The sequence below is a fragment of the Pleurodeles waltl genome, chromosome 4_2 (genome assembly GCF_031143425.1).
Source record: "Pleurodeles waltl isolate 20211129_DDA chromosome 4_2, aPleWal1.hap1.20221129, whole genome shotgun sequence".
Classification (NCBI taxonomy): Eukaryota; Metazoa; Chordata; class Amphibia; order Caudata; family Salamandridae; genus Pleurodeles; species Pleurodeles waltl.
This window is the reverse complement of record NC_090443.1, coordinates 658,103,356-658,123,317: the sequence shown is the minus strand read 5'-3', so window position 1 is coordinate 658,123,317 and position 19,962 is coordinate 658,103,356. Positions and strand designations below refer to the sequence as shown.

Here is a 19,962-nt window from a genome sequence, read left to right as displayed (position 1 = left end):
GGCTCCTGCGCTTGTTATTTGATAAGCCCCCAGGTGGGCCAGGCCCGGGGTATTTATAAAATTAAATGTGTGTGGGCCTCTCAGCCCCCCACAGCCCTGGGGACACCACTTCCCCGTGCCATTTTTGTGAATTATTTGGGGGGCCCGTGACCCCCTCCCGCCCCAGGGACCACCACCTCCCTGAGGCAAAATGTGCAGTTGTGTGGGGTCAGCCTCCACCACAGCCTGGGGACCACCACCTCCCCGGGGCATGTAGTTATATTCTGTGCGGGGGCCATGAGCCCTTCCCCGCTGCTTCATGGACCGCCACATCCCTATATTCTGTGTGTGGGGGGGCACACGGCCCCTCCACTGCCCCAGGGATCACCATCTCCCCTAGGTGTTTATGTAATATGGTGCAGGGGCCCTAAACCCCCTCCCACATCCCCGGGGACCACCACTTCCCCTACGCTTTTATGTAGTATGGTGCAGGGCCCACGCGGCCCATCAGTCCCAGGGACCACCTCCTCCCCGGGGTAAATATTAAAGAAAGTAAAGGGTGTCAGTTTTGGACACTCAAACCCCGGGGACCACCACCTCCCCGGGGCAATGTCCACATTGAAGGGGGACACTTGGCCCCCTCAAGGAGCCACTGATGGCCCTGGGGCTGCTACCCTTCAGGGCCGGGTGCCCATCCCCAGGACATAGCTATTTGGACATAGCTATTTGGACATAGCTATTTGCTGTGACTTGGCTTCAGCTTTGAAGCTGTATAGTCCAGGTTCTGACAGCGGGACCAGTTAATCAGGTCCTGCTGTCAGAAAGCAGAGCTTTCATCTCTGTTCCCTGTACACAAGTATGCACACAGGGAACATAGATGAAAGATTTGCTTCAGGAACCACAGAGCTGCTGTTAAAGGCAGCAGCTTGGTTGATGAAGCAATGGGATCGCAGGGAGGCCTTGAGGCTTCCCCTGTGGTTGCAGATAGCCCGGAAAGGGCATTATGTAAAATGAATTAAAAAGAATAATAATTTAGGGACTGCGGGGGATTCCTTGAGGGCTCCCCCTGTGGTCTCAGATAGCCCATAAAGGGCTAAAAAAAAAAACAAAGGATGAAAAAAAAAAAAATCATATTTTTAAAGTACAAATGTTTCATGGTCAAATAAAAGGTGATTGTACTTTTTTAAATAACAAATACATTTTTGTTTTTAAATTGTACAGAAATATCTCATTCTAAGTATATCATACATCAAAGCCTAAAAAAGTATTTATCTCTTTTCTCTCACTCTTTCTCTTTCAGTCTTTCTCCCACTCACACACCCACTCAGACACTTAAGGCACTGACTCACAGACCACTCAGACCCTCTTGCACCCACTCACAGACCTACTCAGACAGTTACACACTCACTAAGGCACTCACAGACTCACTGACACCCTCATGCATCCACTCACAGATCCGTACACACACTGATGCACCCACTAAAACACTGATGTGTGGACTCTCACACCCAGGCAGACACTGCCACAGCCACTCTCACCCCCAGATACACCCTCTCACACCTTTTCTGACACCCAGAGAGGCTGCGGCCAACTTCCGCTGTGCACGGCCAAGGGCTGTGCACAGCATGGGGCTGGGTGATTTGGGGAGTTGGCCGCAGGGATTGGTTGCAGGCTGGCCCTTGCGGGCAAGCCCTACTGCGCACGGGTGAAGGCTGCGCACAGTGCAGGGTTAGGTGCTTATAGGAGGATGGCTTCAGGACCAGGCCATGGGCCAGGCCCTGTGGCCGGCGGTGGTTGGTTTAACATATAGTAATGAAGATTACTATACGTTAAAAAACCCCAGAGAAATTAAATTAAAAAACAAAGGTTACAGGGACGTTATCGTTAGGAAATAGAATTAAAAAACTCTTAGATATTCACTTAAATACCAAAGATTACAGGGATGCTAGGCTCACAGTTTGAATGTACAAAACCATAGTAATTCACCTGTTATAGTTACAGTTATCTCAAGTAACTACAACTCGTGCCCTAAGGTAACTATAACTCGTGCCCTCGCAATGCACTGCTAATTACCCCACAAATGATGGCACCATGACATCTTTGATAATGTCATAAGTAATATATGCAGTAAAAGTTTTGACAAAAAAACTGTTCATGGTGTGTACGCGAGTTATATTTACCTTAGGGCACTAACTATAACTGGTGAATTTCTATGGTTTTGTACGTTTAAAATGTTAGCCTAACTATAACGTCCCTATAACCTTTGGGTTATTTTAAGTAAATTTCTAGGTTTATTAAAAAATTCTATTTCCTAACTGTAATGTCCATGTAACATATATATAAAATAAAGAATTAAAGCTGTGCAAACCACAATGAGAGCTACATATGTGTTATATGTTACCAGAGGTAGGAAAGCAGAGCAGTTCCTAAACCATCCGTTTGGAGCAAGGTACCTTGCTCATAAACTCAATGGGATGTTAGTTTTCTTACCATAATATACTTGATTTGACTTGTCAACCTTGCACCTGTTATGCATCCCCCATTGCACACGCCTGGCAGATTCCTTACTTCTCTCTGCAAGGGAAACAAAATTGAGGTAAATTAATCCACATTTAGCATTTTACAGACCATTCAAGGATATCCCATATGGGCAAGCTAGCTTCTCACCAGTTGCCAGATGATTAGATTCATATTTTTTTTTTTTTGCAAGTCTTAAGCATTCAGAGATGTCTGATTGCAGATGTCAGGTATCATCAAGGCGTTTAGCCACTCTCTGCCTCTGTTGAGGAATAACTGGTCTTTGCTTTTTCAGCTTCCGGGAACATGGCACCAGCCTAAGAGACTGACATTGTTAGGCCAATGGTGCCTTGACAAGTCAATTGCTTTCTGCGTTCAACTATACAATGGTTGGTGGTCATCTTGATAGTTCACTGGCAACACCACGGTTCCCCTGACAACAAGTTTGCGCTCAAGTGTACATCTCTTGTTTCATTAGTGGGAGAAGGGGTGCAGTGTTCAGCGATAGTAGATTAGTGAATAAGAACTTTCCCAAAGTTCTCAACACTCCCGCTGGATACTTGCCTGTTTAAGAGCTTGGCAAACATAGTTTTGTTTTTAGTTTCAGGGTCATACTTATATGAACAATAAGGAGAGGAGATCGTAGTAAAAATGAAAACATCAGGAATTTTCGAAAAGCATTATTTCTTTAAATATAGGACCAGTGGGGTATGTATATATATATATATATATATATATATATATCTCTCTCTCTCTCTCTCTCTCTCTCTCTCTCTCTCTCTCTCTCTCTCTCTCTCTCTCTCTCTCTCTCTCTCTCTCTCTCTCTCTCTCTTCCCCTCCCCCCCCCCCCGGCTGGCGAAGACAATCAAAGTGGTAATGCATCATTTCATTCCGGGTTCTAGATGATGCTATATAATTTCATTAGCTTTTTACCTCACCTTAAGGTAGTAGAAAATATGTCTAGCTAAAAAAAACATTTTATGCAGGGTTTTAGTGACAACCATGAAAATCAAAATTTTTAGTTGACTGCTTAAAATTTCTCCCAGCCCTCGTGCGTGGAAGATGATCACTTTTAGGCAACAAACTAAATCTCAGTCCATTAATGAGTACATTCATCCATTCTTAAAACATCTTACATGAGGTGTAGAGTGACAATAAATATAAGTTCGATGGCATCTGTCGCTGTAGATACACATGTTTTGCAATAGCTCGCCATCTGGTGTTGGGCCGGAGTTTTACAAGTTGTTTTTCTTCGAAGAAGTCTTTCGAGTCACGGGACCGAGTGACTCCTCCTTTTGTCTCCATTGCGCATGGGCGTCGACTCCATCTTCGATTCTTTTTTTTCCGCCATCGGGTTCGGACGTGTTCCTGTCGCTCCGAGTTTCGGAACGGAAAGATAGCTAATTTCTGAAGATTTTCGTCGGTATTGTTGCGTTCGGGATCGGCGTAGTTAGATTCAACACTGCATCGAAGATCGAAGAGCTCCGGTGCCCTTCGGGGTAGTTTTTCGATCCCCCGTCGGGGCCTGGTCGGCCCGACCGCGTGCTGAAGAACGCCGATGGAACGGACCCCGTTCCGTTTCTGCCCCAAATGCCACAATAAATACCCCTATACAGACCAACACTTGGTCTGTAACCTGTGCCTGTCACCTGAGCACAGTGAAGACACCTGTGAGGCCTGTCGTGCGTTCCGGTCCCGAAAAACACTCCGAGACCGTCGAGCCAGAAGACTTCAGATGGCGTCCGCGCCGACAGCCCACCGAGAGTTCGAGGAACAAGAAGAGGAAGGTACCTTCTCGATCCAAGACTCAGACTCCGAAGGATTCGACGATACACAAACCGTGAGTAAGACGTCGAAAACCACACAGAGGAAGATTTACAAGGCCCAGGGGACGCCACTGCCATCAGGCCATGGCTCCACCCATAAATTCGGTGACCGACCGTCGGCACCGAAAAAGGCCCAAACAGTGCCGAGATCGTCCGACTCCGGTCGAGACACCGGCACGCAGCCTTCTCGGGACCGAGAAAGTGCTGGAGACAAGCCTCGACACCGAGATGCTGGTGTGGACACGGCTCGACGCCGAGACAGCGGCACCGAAGAAGATCGACGCCGAGAGGTTTCGGCCCCGAAAAAGAAAAAAGTCACCTCGGAGCCGAAAAAACACGCAGACAGGGTTTCGGTGCTGAAACAAACTGCAAGCGACCCAGCTTCAGGCTCTTATACAGAAGAGCACTCGCTAACCTCCCAAATGCAAAAGCATAGGTTTGAGGAAGAGCTACAATCAACTGATGTGGACCATACGCAAAAGCGTATTTTCATACAGCAGGGGACAGGAAAAATAAGCACCCTTCCCCCCATTAGAAGAAAGAGAAGGTTGGAGTTCCAAACTGAACAGACACCACAACCAAAAGTGGTGAAAAGAGTTACCCCACCACCCTCTCCTCCGCCCGTGATTAACGTCTTACCAGCACAAACTCCATCACACTCCCCAGCTCACACCACCATAAGCCAGGGTGACCAAGATCAAGACGCATGGGACCTATACGACGCCCCAGTGTCGGATAACAGTCCGGAGGCATACCCTACGAAGCCATCTCCACCAGAGGACAGCACCGCGTATTCTCAAGTGGTGGCTAGAGCAGCACAATTTCACAACGTAAGCCTCCACTCAGAACAGGTTGAGGATGATTTTTTATTCAACACACTCTCCTCCACCCACAGCTCATACCAAAGCCTGCCTATGCTCCCTGGTATGCTCCGGCACGCAAAAGAAATCTTTAAGGAGCCGGTCAAAAGTAGGGCAATCACACCAAGGGTGGAAAAAAAGTATAAGGCGCCTCCTACAGACCCGGTTTTCATCACTACACAGCTGCCACCAGACTCTGTCGTTGTAGGAGCAGCTAGGAAAAGGGCCAACTCCCACACATCTGGAGATGCACCACCCCCAGATAAAGAAAGCCGCAACTTCGATGCAGCTGGTAAGAGAGTCGCAGCACAAGCTGCAAACCAGTGGCGCATCGCGAACTCCCAGGCACTACTTGCGCGCTATGACAGAGCCCACTGGGACGAGATGCAACATCTCATTGAACATCTGCCCAAGGACTTACAAAATAGGGCAAAACAAGTAGTGGAGGAGGGACAGACCATTTCCAACAACCAGATCCGCTCCTCCATGGACGCTGCAGATACAGCTGCACGGACAATTAATACATCTGTAACTATCAGAAGGCATGCATGGCTCCGAACGTCTGGATTTAAACCAGAGATTCAACAAGCAGTTCTCAATATGCCTTTTAACGAAAAAGAACTGTTCGGTCCAGAAGTGGACACAGCGATTGAGAAACTCAAAAAAGATACGGACACTGCCAAAGCCATGGGCGCACTCTACTCCCCGCAGAGCAGAGGGAATTACAGCACATTCCGTAAAACACCCTTTCGAGGGGGGTTTCGGGGTCAGAGCACACAAGCCAGCACCTCACAAGCAACACCGTCCAGTTACCAGGGACAGTATAGAGGAGGTTTTCGGGGACAATATAGAGGAGGGCAATTCCCTAGGAATAGAGGAAGATTTCAGAGCCCCAAAACCCCTACTACTAAACAGTGACTCACATGTCACTTACCCCCTCCACACAACACCAGTGGGGGGAAGAAGTCATTATTACAAAGCATGGGAGGAAATCACTACAGACACTTGGGTTCTAGCAATTATCCAACATGGTTATTGCATAGAATTTCTACAATTCCCTCCAAACATACCACCAAAAGCACAACATTTGAAAACACACCATTCCAATCTCCTGGAGATAGAAGTGCAGGCACTATTGCAAAAGAATGCAATCGAATTAGTGCCAAACACACAAATAAACACAGGAGTTTACTCACTGTACTTTCTGATACCAAAGAAGGACAAAACGCTGAGACCAATCCTAGACCTCAGAGTAGTGAACACTTTCATCAAATCAGACCACTTTCACATGGTCACACTACAAGAAGTATTGCCATTGCTAAAACTACACGACTACATGGCAACTTTAGACCTCAAGGATGCTTATTTCCATATACCAATACACCCATCGCACAGGAAATACCTAAGGTTTGTATTCAAGGGAATACATTACCAATTCAAGGTACTGCCTTTCGGATTAACAACCGCACCAAGAGTCTTTACCAAATGTCTAGCGGTAGTCGCTGCACACATAAGAAGGCAGCAAATACATGTGTTCCCATATCTAGACGACTGGCTAATCAAGGCCCATTCGTTAATAGAGTGCTCAAATCACACAAATCATATCATACAAACCCTCTTCAAACTAGGGTTCACCGTCAATTTCACAAAATCCAAAATTCTGCCGCGCAAGGTACAACAATACCTGGGAGCCATAATAGACACATCAAAAGGAGTAGCCACTCCAAGTCCACAAAGAATTCAAAATTTCAACACCATCATACAACGCATGTATCCAACACAAAGAATACAAGCAAAGATGATATTACAACTCCTAGGCATGATGTCTTCATGCATAGCCATTGTCCCAAACGCAAGACTGCACATGAGGCCCTTACAACAGTGCCTAGCATCACAATGGTCACAAGCACAGGGTCACCTTCTAGATCTGGTGTTTATAGACCGCCAAACTTACCTCTCGCTTCTGTGGTGGAACAACATAAATTTAAACAAAGGGCGGCCTTTCCAAGACCCAGTGCCACAATACGTAATAACAACAGATGCTTCCATGACAGGGTGGGGAGCACACCTCGATCAACACAACATACAAGGACAATGGAACGTACATCAAACAAAACTGCATATAAATCACCTAGAACTTCTAGCAGTTTTTCAAGCACTAAAAGCTTTCCAACCAATAATAGTTCACAAATACATTCTCGTCAAAACAGACAACATGACAACAATGTATTATCTAAACAAGCAAGGAGGGACGCACTCCACGCAGTTAAGCCTGCTAGCACAAAAGATTTGGCGTTGGGCAATTCACAACCAAATTCGCCTAATAGCACAATTTATACCAGGGATCCAAAATCAACTCGCAGACAATCTCTCTCGAGATCACCAACAGGTCCACGAATGGGAAATTCACCCCCAAATTCTGAACACTTATTTCAAACTCTGGGGAACACCTCAGATAGACTTGTTTGCGACAAAGGAGAACGCAAAATGCCAAAACTTCGCATCCAGATACCCACACAAACAGTCCCAAGGCAATGCCCTATGGATGAACTGGTCAGGGATATTTGCTTACGCTTTTCCTCCTCTCCCTCTCCTTCCTTACCTGGTAAACAAACTCAGTCAAAACAAACTCAAACTCATATTAATAGCACCAACTTGGGCAAGGCAACCCTGGTACACAACGCTGCTAGACCTATCAGTAGTACCCTGCATCAAATTGCCCAACAGGCCAGATCTGTTGACACAGCACAACCAAAAGATCAGACACCCAGATCCAGCATCGCTGAATCTAGCAATCTGGCTCCTGAAATCCTAGAATTCGGGCACTTACAACTTACCCAAGAATGTATGGAAGTCATAAAACAAGCCAGAAGGCCATCCACCAGGCACTGCTATGCAAGTAAATGGAAGAGGTTTGTTTGCTACTGCCATATTAATCAAATACAACCATTACACACAACTCCAGAACATGTAGTGGGTTACTTGCTTCACTTACAAAAATCTAACCTGGCTTTCTCTTCCATTAAAATACACCTTGCAGCAATATCTGCATACCTGCAGACTACCTATTCAACTTCCCTATATAAGATACCAGTCATTAAAGCATTCATGGAGGGCCTTAGGAGAATTATACCACCAAGAACACCACCTGTTCCTTCATGGAACCTAAATGTTGTCCTAACTAGACTTATGGGTCCACCTTTTGAACCCATGCACTCCTGCGAAATACAGTTCCTAACCTGGAAGGTGGCATTTCTCATCGCCATTACTTCCCTAAGAAGAGTAAGCGAGATTCAGGCGTTTACAATACAGGAACCTTTTATACAACTACACAAGAATAAGGTCGTCCTAAGGACCAATCCTAAATTTTTGCCAAAGGTTATTTCACCGTTCCATCTAAATCAAACAGTGGAACTTCCAGTGTTCTTTCCACAGCCAGATACCGTAGCTGAAAGGGCACTACATACATTAGATGTCAAAAGAGCATTGATGTATTACATTGACAGAACAAAAAACATCAGAAAGACTAAACAACTATTTATTGCATTTCAAAAACCTCATGCAGGAAACCCAATATCAAAACAAGGTATAGCCAGATGGATAGTTAAATGCATCCAAATCTGCTACCTTAAAGCTAAACGACAGCTGCCCATTACACCAAGGGCACACTCAACCAGAAAGAAAGGTGCTACCATGGCCTTTCTAGGAAACATCCCAATGCAAGAAATATGTAAGGCAGCCACATGGTCTACGCCTCACACATTCACCAAGCACTACTGTGTAGACGTGTTATCCGCACAACAAGCCACAGTAGGTCAAGCCGTATTAAGAACATTATTTCAGACTACTTCCACTCCTACAGGCTGATCCACCGCTTTTGGGGAGATAACTGCTTACTAGTCTATGCAAAACATGTGTATCTACAGCGACAGATGCCATCGAACTGAAAATGTCACTTACCCAGTGTACATCTGTTCGTGGCATCAGTCGCAGTAGATTCGCATGTGCCCACCCGCCTCCCCGGGAGCCTGTAGCAGTTTGGAAGTTACCTTCAACTATTTATATATGTATCATCTCAACCTTAAATAGGTGCATACTTAGTCACTCCATTGCATGGGCACTATTACTACAATTCAACTCCTACCTCACCCTCTGCGGGGAAAAACAATCGAAGATGGAGTCGACGCCCATGCGCAATGGAGACAAAAGGAGGAGTCACTCGGTCCCGTGACTCGAAAGACTTCTTCGAAGAAAAACAACTTGTAACACTCCGGCCCAACACCAGATGGCGAGCTATTGCAAAACATGCGAATCTACTGCGACTGATGCCACGAACAGATGTACACTGGGTAAGTGACATTTTCATTCCTTCAAACTCCTTTATTTGTGTTTTATAGTACTGGCGTGTGGCCCACAGCCACTTTCGCAATGCTTGTGACAACAGAAGGTCCATCTGTAGAGTCTAGCTCTTCCCATTGACCATATAGCTGAAAGAAACTCTGGAAAAAGGGAGCAGTATACATTTAGTGTGGGTTACAGAAATGGTATGGCTGGAACTTGGGGGCAGATGTATCATTAATTTCAAAAGCGATTATCAAATTGCATTTTTTGTTTTTGTGAATCACAATTCAGTAAGTAATCGCTATTGGAATGTATGAAACTCCAGGAGTTTCATATAGCTTTTCCCAAGGGCTTGAAAATGGACCTACCTCATTAATATTCATTCGGTACGTCGCAATTTGCGACCCATTGTGAATGGCTACAATCACAGGGATGGTAGCCTTCTGGGCTCAGCAGACCACCATGTCTGTGATTGCTTTTAAATCAAGCAATATTCTTTTTTTTTTTTTTTTTTTTTTTTTTATGCAGCCCATTTTCCTTAAAGGAAAACAGGATGCGTTTAAAAAAGAAAATTGCAAAGTTTTCTTTTCATTTTGTAAGAGTAGGCACCTCTGCCTGCTCTTAAAAAAAAATTTTCGCATGCATTTACAAAGGGGAAGAGGTTCCTTCGGGACCCCTTACCCTTTGCAAATGGGTTACCACCAGTTTGAAATTGGTGGTAACTGTGATTGTTTTGCAATCTCAATCACAGTCACAAAACAATCATACATTCCCTCTGTGATTCGGTATAAGGAAGGGACTCCCTTGACATGCCCCTTCCTAATACTGAATTTGTATGTAGTTGCAAATCCAATTTGCGATTCAGTAACAAGTTTCCGAATCACAATTTGGACTTGATACATACCAACATGCATTTTTGCCATCGCAAAAGTGTTTGATATATCTGGCCCTAAGTGCTTTTGGCCTGGTCAGAGGCAAGGTGGTCCCACCAACATCCAGAAATACCGTAAATGCTTTTTTAATCAAGCCTGTTTCCAGGGACTTCCAAAGCCATTGAGTTTGATTTGGTTTCTCAGATCCGGCCAAATAGAGTTCCAGAGTTTGTTACTCAAGACCCTGACATTTCTACCTTGTGAATTCTGTTTAATTTCCTTTGCTCGAGCATAGCTAGGTTGTTAGCCAAATGACACTGTATGTTTGGAATACTGGGTGCAGGGATTGGAATTTGAGTCAGTGTGTTAATGGAACTAGTCCAGTTAATTGAGCGTTAGGGGTATGTGTGATGATATCTTCATATTCCGACAACGGCCCAAACTCACTGTTCACCTGCCCCTTTTTGAGTTGAGTGGACTGCCAGGTTTACGCTGGTGGAGTAAAATGTATTCCAGCAACCTAAATGGGCCTCCGACAGTCTGTTGAGTACAGGGCTCAAGAGGTAAGCCACCTGACTGCCCACTCTATTTAGAGTAGGTGACCAAATTTCCGTCACCACCAGGAATTTCCTGTGAAAACGTCCATAGTGTCAGAAGTCATTAGTTTTTGGAAAATAATAAACATTTAAAACTTCTGATAGCCCGTAAAGACTTTTATCACCAAGAACCGATGCACAACAAACTTTTAAATGGTTCTATGTGGGCCTCCGTGATGGTGATTCACACAAACCCAGAGAGCTCAACGCAGCACCAGCATTGAACTCTAAATTCGAAGGGCGGAGTAAAGTCCTCCGCTACCGTGGCTGCCGTTACTCTGTCCACCAAAATCTTAATCAGGCCCAAAGTCTTTTTACTTGATTCTGTAAGTATTTCAGCTTTAAGATTCTCTATTTAGACGTTCAGTTATAGAATACATAACAATGTACTTATGAGATGCAGAAACACAATGTTTTATTTGTTAAACTTCTTTCCTTTGTTACTACCCTTCAGATTTGAAAGAATGGCTGAAGTCAAAACAAGATTGGCGAAACATGAAGAAAAACAACTGTGTCAACTTTTGGGAAATGTGCGGCTGTGCCTTCTGTTCAAGGGAAGTGTCCACGGTTTTACACCTCTGGCATTTCATTCAAAATGTGATGCACAAGGGCCTACTTTAGTTGTTGTGTATACCGAGCCAGGATTGATTTTTGGAGGTTTTTCAAATGAGGGGTTCAAGTCCAGGGAGGTTTTGGTGAAAGATGAAAAGGCATTTCTCTTCCGCCTAAACACAGGTGAAAAGAAAGACACGCCTCTGAAAATTCCAGTGAAAGATTCGGAAGCTGCGATCTATGATCATTCAACCCTAGGTCCCAACTTTGGTAATGGATCTTTAACCATCCTCTGCAGTGGTATGCAGGTCACCTCCTCTGCTACAGCTTATTATGAATTCAATGCTGCTGACTTGTATGGAGAAGACCCTTCCTTTGTGGAGTGTGAAGTGTTTCGAGTAGAAAGTAAGCAGTCCCAAACGAAATTGTGAATTTATAAATTTTCTAGTATACACATGACTCATTCTTTCTATATGGTTCTGTAGGTATTGGTGATGCAATTGATTCACAGTGGAGGAAGATCACTTGGACTGCTGAGTAAGTTTACATTTTAAGTCAAGTATACCAGGCACAACATTTTTTTAATGTAACCATGAACGAAGTGTTAGCCTGATAATCTTTCCAAAATATTTTTATTGGAATCACATTTTCATGTGTGTTTTTGACAATGTGTGTTAAATAAAGGTGTGCAAGATAACATAATTTTACAGTAGGGAATTAAATAGTTATGTAATTATGGATAGTAACAAAACTGTTAAAAACGAGGGCATGCTTCATGTAGTGCCATGTAGCAGTTTAGGAGAGTTCCATAATCCGGATTCCATGTCATTTTGTTTATTCATTAAGGAGTACAAATTCATACAAACATTCGCAAAGCTAGTACGTTGTGCCTGTTTTATCCAGGTCCATAGGTTGTGGTTTTTCTGATGCTTGGTTGGTTTGGCAAGTGTGCATTAATTATTCCTAATTTCAATTCGAAAAAGCCTATTGAACATCTAAGAACTGAAAATTAATAATAAAATAAAAGCAACTAAAGATGACCAACCATCTCTAAGAGGGCAGGGTGCGGGGAAGCTGAAACGGGGAGAAAGCGAGTACAGCTATGCGTTCCCAGAGTGCAAAATGTTTAATAAAAAACTGTTTCCCCGCATCAGCGGTGGAATCACTTGAAGAAAACAAAAAAACGATCTGAAACTATTTGGTAAAGAATAAATATTCCAATGTTAGGACAAATACAAGAATAGGAATCAAATAAGTTGCAGGACTGAACTGAGACGGAAAGGGGCAGGTGCTGGCATTAAGCCCACATTAGGAATATGTTAAAGTATAGGATAAAATGCAAGCTAAATTCTCTGACTGTAATAAAGTACAATGTGTCTCCCGCTGCTGTAAAACAAGATGGAGACGTGAATAAAGAACAGGGCAAGCAATAGTTACAAAGTGATCTGGAAAGAAGTCGCAAATATGCAGGCTTGTGGAAGATTATTTCTTATTTATTAGCCCTATAATAAAATATCAGAAACTATTTAAAAATCAGTTATACACTGCTGTTATTTTGCTGCAGGGGAAAAACAGTATTGTGTTGTAATCAGATTTGATGGTACTCAAACATTTATTGTTTCAGTGTATTCCCATATTCTTTGAATGATGGAGGGGACTGAAACAATTAATTAAACTTTGATTAACATGATAATGATGACATTTTGATACAATAGGATTAAATTAGGAAACCCAGTGTGGTACCTAAACATAAGTAGTGCTATTAGTGAAACTTAGTCTCTGGATCAGGAGTTGTGCATGGACTTTTTACGTTTGCACCTAAGATCAGAAGGAGCCATCCTACAAGCAGTAAAGAATACAGATGAATTTAATCACACTGAAATAACCGGAAGAGTATACTTGCATCCAGTACTAAGTTGAAAACTCTCATGGTGTCAGAACCGTTTATCTTTAATTTTCCCAAAACAAACTCCCACTTTGGAAGTTTGTTTTTGGAAAAGTACAAACATGACTGAATGAGGCACTCCTGCAAAACACATGCCAGCTTAAAAGCTTTGAGTTCGAGACAGGAGCATGCAAAACACATACATTTTAGGAGAGTTGTGTTCTGCTTAAGGCACATAATGAACATCTTTTAATTGCACTGCATTAGTTGGATTGCTACTAGCTGATGTCTGGTGGTGAGTAGGCTGCTTATGGTAAGTGGAAAGCAGTGTGCATTTGAATTTAGAACCTTCTGTACTGTCACTCCATATGTTTTCACTATAAATGCATTCAGTCTTACCATGTTCAAATATTCGTTTATTCCGTTTTTGGCGTGTACACAAGGGCCTTCTGATTCCCAAAACTCTGTTTCATGCTCATAGAGGCACTAACAGCATAATTTGTGTCCCCTTTCTTTGCAAAATGCTGTTTTATACCTTTCAGTATCTTTAAAAAAAAAAAAACTTTTCTTGAATTCATAAACTCTCATTACATGTGTTGGTACTAATTTAATATCCAAAAATCTTTATACTCCAATAAGTTTTAAGTTGATGGCAAAGAGAGTGATCAAGCAGGAGACAGAGAGATAAAGACCGGGTGCATGGAGTCCTTACCTGCAGCCCCAAACCCAGCCAACAACCATCAACACTCTTTCTGATGTTGACTATAACACATTTCAGTCAAGATCATAGAATAAAGGGTGTTAAGGCAGTTGAAGTCCGTGGGTAAGCAGGAGCCTCTTGAAATTAAGGGTTAGCAAAAGCCTCTTGAAATTAAGGGTTAGCAAAAGCCTCATGCAACGAAGATTGAAGCTGGGGCCTTGGAGGCCTGAATGTAAGTTGAAACCTTAATGACCTAAGTTGATGCTAGCGCTCCCAGTCCTTAGTAAGTAAACATACAAGGGGACGCGTATAGGCCGATGAACCTTCTGATTCGCATGGAGTATCCTAGTCATGTAGAAAACCAATGTTCATCAAAAATCAATACACCAATCAATATCCACTAAGGAAAACATTATTCATCAGGCAATAGTGTCAACATTTTCTGAATACCACAACTCTATATACATTTTAGCAAGTTTTATTTCCCTATTAGTTACAACTCTAATCCATGAGGTTAATCCAAACTTTATTCAAAGCACTCAATATTAATTCATTAGTGACCACCAATAACCTAATTTAATTAGAACTTGTGAAAACATACATTCTTTTGCTACAGCATAAGCCAAATAAGATGAATGTCAACAATAATAGCAGAGTTCAGCAAATCAGTCCATCAATCATTTGTCACTATATGTCAATGTCATTCTTATAAGAAACCTTAACTATCCCAGAATAGCATTAGCACGTGGGACTTTATGCGAAAACAGTTCAGAACATGAATTTGGAAAAACATCTATCTAGGAGAAAATTATATAAAAGTGCAGTTGGTACCTAGAACGAAAAGGCACAAAGGTTAATCAGTCACATTATCATACCTACCTATCCAAGGAATGGATCAGCAACAAAGTCATTCTTCATCTTCAGGTCATCAATTGATCAGGAACACATCAGGCTCTCAGGAGCTTTAGCCCAATGACAAAGTCTTGAATCACATCTTCCGACATCAAACATCTGCATCAGTTCTCCACTCATATCTGAAGTTTTCGCCCCTTGTCATGACATTATATCGAAGTTACCCAGTCCATCCCCCTAATTCCTAATTGGTCAGTTAATCACCAGTTATTACCCTAACCAATAATTTTGATTTTACAAATCTATGAATTCTAATATTACTCTGTTCTCAGTTCGTTGATTGGTTCACGGTACAATGTCCTCATCATCCGGCTCATCAGGTATCGAAAATGTTGCATCTTCTTCTCCAGTCAGTGTCTCTATTGTTTGAGTCCTGGGAAAGTGCATCCTGTCTACTCTACACAGTACATGTTTCAATTTGATTCCATCATCTCCTGTTTGTCGGTTCATTGCAGAAAATTCTAGCTAAGCAGACTTTATTAACACGAGCAGTTCACGGTCATTTCAACATTTTAGCTTCTCTACATTGCACGATTATTCAGCTTCTGCATGAGGCCTGGCAAAACTAGGCAACAAGTTCAGCTAAGTTCGCTCTACAATATAATGTTAAACACACGTTATATATCTCAATATGACATATTACGGAATTATTATTACACATTTTCATTATTTCACACATTGTTAGTAATTTTATTATAATTCATGAACTATGGCAGCCACTCTCTGTGGGCACATTTTGAAACATGCACGTTCATTTCTCTAGATTAATTATTTCTACCATTTTCTTATTAATCAAAGATGCAGAACACTCATTAATAATTTCTAATTAACATATCTGCTTCAACATTTAGAATAGCTTTTGCATTGAACCTTAGTGTGAGAAGGAGCCTGTGGGGTTTGGGTGTAAGCAGGAGGTTCGGAGATACATCAGTGAGTGGGAACTTAAGGACAATGTGGGCAAAGCACCAGGAGAGCTGACAGTAAACTGAAGCCTCAGTGAATCTCATGGTGAACATGGCTTCCAGTGACTTAAGGGTGAGCAGGAGGTTTTGGGTAAAAGTGAGTAAGAGATACATGGTCTAAGGGTGAACAATAATTTGAGCGGACCTGCAGTTTAGCAGGATTCCAAGGCACCTATGGGTGAGCACAATCGCAAGGGGACCTGAAAATATAAACGATTCTCGTGGGTTCTCAGTGTGATAAGGAGCCTCAAGGATGCGAGTTTTTGCAGGAACCAAAGAGCATCAAAGATTAGAAATTAGTTTATGGGCCGTAAGGGTGAGTGGGTAGTTCTAGGATCAGTTCATGATGAGCAAGAACCTAAGGGTTTTAGGGTGAGCAGGGCACCCAGATACCTAAGAGTGATGAGAAGCCAGACCTAAGGTTGAACATCACCCTTCTGTGACCTGTCGTTCAGTCAACAATGATGATCCCCCTTAATTGAGCTGGAACTTTAAAAGGTTAAGAGCAGAGAGGTGAATCAGGGATCTCAGGGTGAGCACAGGCAAAGGGAGATTTTTGGGCCTGAATATGAATGCGAGATTTGCTAAATAATGGAGGTTTCAGTCTTGTCCATGTTACTGGCCCTACAGAGTAAGAAAGGCTTAATTTACGACAAAGCATAGCTTCGCAAAAGGTTGCGATCCACAAATGTGGGCACCTTTTCTTTCTTTTGGTGCTCTGGCCCATTTTTGTTCCAAATCTGACAATGAGTAAGGTTTCCTGTCACAAGAGATAGGCAGGGCTACTGTGACTGCTGCTCACTCTTCTGTAACCTTCGTACACTTAAGATGCCTGAGTCAGTGGTCAACTGCAAGCCTTGCTGCTGCTTCTGATCTGTATGAAAGCAGACTCTCCAGTAGGTTGTCATGCTCCTCACAAAAAGCAAACCAGAGCATGTATTTATGAAGGGGAACTATTGACAACAAAGTGATTTTGACTTAGGGTTTCCAAAGGCCTTAGAGAGGTCAAACTTTGCTCTTATTTGTGATTTCACTCTGATCCGACTGATGGAAAACATTTCTGCTGTTAAAGCTTACCTTGAATGATTACATCACTCTTGGATATGAGTGCAATTATTTACTTAGAACCTAAAAGTTCTGAGGCAAAGTCCATCCATTATCTCAGGTGTTTGATGTTGCAACCAAGAAAATTATTTTTTAAACATTCAAGGGAAAGAAACCAAGCATAATATGTAGGAAACTGGAATATTATTTTGGGTGAGCTGTCCCTCACTCCAAGAAATTGTAATACTACTTGTGAGTAATACATTTAAAACACCAAACAGTAAATATATGAATTAGTGAAACTGAGTCATTTTTAATAAAAAGAATAACATGAAAAAAAGAACCAATAAGGGGAACCTCATATGGGTTTTTAAAGATTTAAGTGGAAATAACACCACTAAGTGCCATTGATAGTCTATGGTAGTGGGTGACCGGGACAGGCGTGATGTCTGGTGGACCATGATAGAGGATGGGTCGATACATGTGGTGGATTTTTCTTGATTAGAGATTTTACCTTGGAACCCAGTATGTTAAATGGAAGTAAAAAATGCTCCAGTAACGATACAGACTGTGTCCAGGGAAGTCCTTTCAGAACCAAATGGCCATTGGAAAAGGTCAAGCTGAAGCTATTGATTTTGAAGTGAAAATCTCTAAGGAGGAAGAGTTGCAATTTTGGACCCAGAGAAGTCCAAAGTTTCCAGCTTTTCTGAAATGGTAGGAGAAGTCCAGCTAGACACAGACAAGGGTCCCAGAACCCCTGGGACAACAATTAGGGGTCAGGATTCACTCCAGAAGAGACCACCAGCTGAGTCCAGTCGAGACCCAGTTACAACTGGTCAGGTGGGCTCTTCAGGAAAAGCAACTCTTTCCACTTATAATGTCCCTATAGCCACTCGGGAGATCAGCCGTGTGGCCCTTGGAGTCCAGTTTTTTTTTTTACCCGGGTATGAGCAGGTCCACTCTTCAGGGCTCCTCTTAGATTACAGCAAGAAGCGCCCAGTCCTCTTCTAATCTTCTGCTGGTCCAAAAACTGTTCTGAGGAGGGTTGGTCTATCGCCAATTCTTCCACATGGAGGGAGAGACTGCGTCCGGTATCGGCAGAAACTGGCAAAGGTGACATGGAGTGTACAATGGCAACTGGATGGAATTCCCTGCTATCATGTAGGGAGCAATGAGGTGTTTTATAATAAAACATCTGGTGTTCTAAGAAAACTGCCCTGACATGACAACGCGTATATTTCTGGGTATAAGATTTGGGGACTTGGTGAACACTTTGTACCAGCAATAATTTGTAACTTATCACATACAACCTTGACTAAACTACAGAATGAGAATGTCGTGCAGAGAAAATAACAGAAGTCTGTGTAAAAGGACAAGCTGATAAACTAATAGAAACATCTCCACTAAACTAAGGCTTCTGCTAAAATAATAGAAAAATAAAAATGAATGCCTCGAAGTGAAAGGGCACAAGCTGCAGGCCTAGAATAAATGAAATGCGCCTGTGTATTAGCTAAGGTAACCTCACGACACCAGTGTGTCCAGGGTCAAAGAGATTCTGACTCCTACGTATTTCCTTGCACTAAACTGTAATTGGACAGGGTCCGTAGCTGTTCATTTCAAATAAATAAAGTTCATAGAACCGTTCCAGCTGATATTTCTGAGCCCTTATGCATCACATTCCTCCAAGACCATCCCATCCTGTCTCCAGCCTTAGGCTATTGTTGTTTTTTATGAGTGGTTTCCACACCTAATTAGGTTCAACCACTGACGGGCAGTTGCTGGAGGCCTAACGCAAATTCGCCTTTAAGAGCTTCAGGCAGCAAAAAGGTAAATTTCTAAAAGTTTATTTTCTTAAATATTTATTGAAAATCAAACTCACCAATGAATTGGATTTTTAATAACTATGAAAACTTAACTCTAAATGGCAATACCTATTTTCTGTCAAAAGTTACAGATTGAAGTTAATCATCCATACTTCAACATTTTCCATGATCCAGCTAAAGCTATTACACTGAAAACAACTTTTGGGTCATAGTCACTGGAAGAACAGTCCAACTTTAATTTTGCACATGTTCCACTTTTAAATATGAGACATCCTACCTTGTGAGCAGCAAGATGTACTTGGGGTGATTGTATTAATACTTAAATGCACAATTTCCCTCCTGTCAGAAAGAGTTATTCTGACACGTTTAGCAGTAGGTCTTTAAGCTGCTGCAGTAAGGCTATACCTGGAAGGCCTGATACCATGTTTTATAGGTCGACCCTGTGGATGGCACAACTAGTACTGCACTCCAAAGGAGGCATTTACTTTCCATGCCTTGGGTGCATTTTTTACTATCCATGTAATATGGACTTAAAGGCAAGTAAAAGATATAATTCAGGATTAGGTCAATGTTATCATGTTTTAAAGTGGGAGCACAAAGAGTCTACTCCTGTTTAGCAGGGTTATATTGCACAAAGTCTTAAAGCCAGAAGAAATAGGGCTCAGAAGAAAGCAAAAAATCTAAGGTAACTGTGTAGTAAAGGAAAATGTGCTTTAATACAGAACATAGTTGTGTTATTCTCCTTTACCTTTAAATGCAAGGATTCAAGCCATTTTGACACTAAACATTGTTGTATTTGAATGTCCCCTGGAGTAGTCTTTTCAGCTTAAGAATCTATGGGGGTTATTACAACTTTGGAGGAGGTGTTAATCCGTCCCAAATGTGACGGATATACCACCAGCCGTATTACGAGTTCCATAGGATATAATGGACTCGTAATACGGCTGGTGGTATATCCGTCACTTTACCGTCACTTTTGGGACGGATTAACACCTCCTCCAAAGTTGTAATAACCCCCTATGTGTGTCAAAATGGTGTATGATGATTAAAGTGCTACAAAAATGATTTACTGACAACTGCTAATAAAAAGAAA

The 19,962-nt window shown here is 42.5% G+C and overlaps 1 protein-coding gene across 5 annotated transcripts in view; it reads left to right on the top strand.

The window, feature by feature from the left end:
* LOC138293160 (interferon-induced protein 44-like) overlaps positions 1-19,962 on the top strand; it is a 260,617-nt gene that overhangs the window by 161,951 nt on the left and 78,704 nt on the right. For all 5 annotated transcript variants that reach the window (XM_069232216.1, XM_069232218.1, XM_069232215.1 and 2 more), the window contains 2 exons: positions 11,446-11,948; positions 12,029-12,080. In XM_069232216.1, the coding sequence (XP_069088317.1) occupies positions 11,456-11,948; positions 12,029-12,080 (545 nt within the window). In that variant the 5' untranslated portion in view covers positions 11,446-11,455. The remainder of the gene's footprint in view (positions 1-11,445; positions 11,949-12,028; positions 12,081-19,962) is intronic.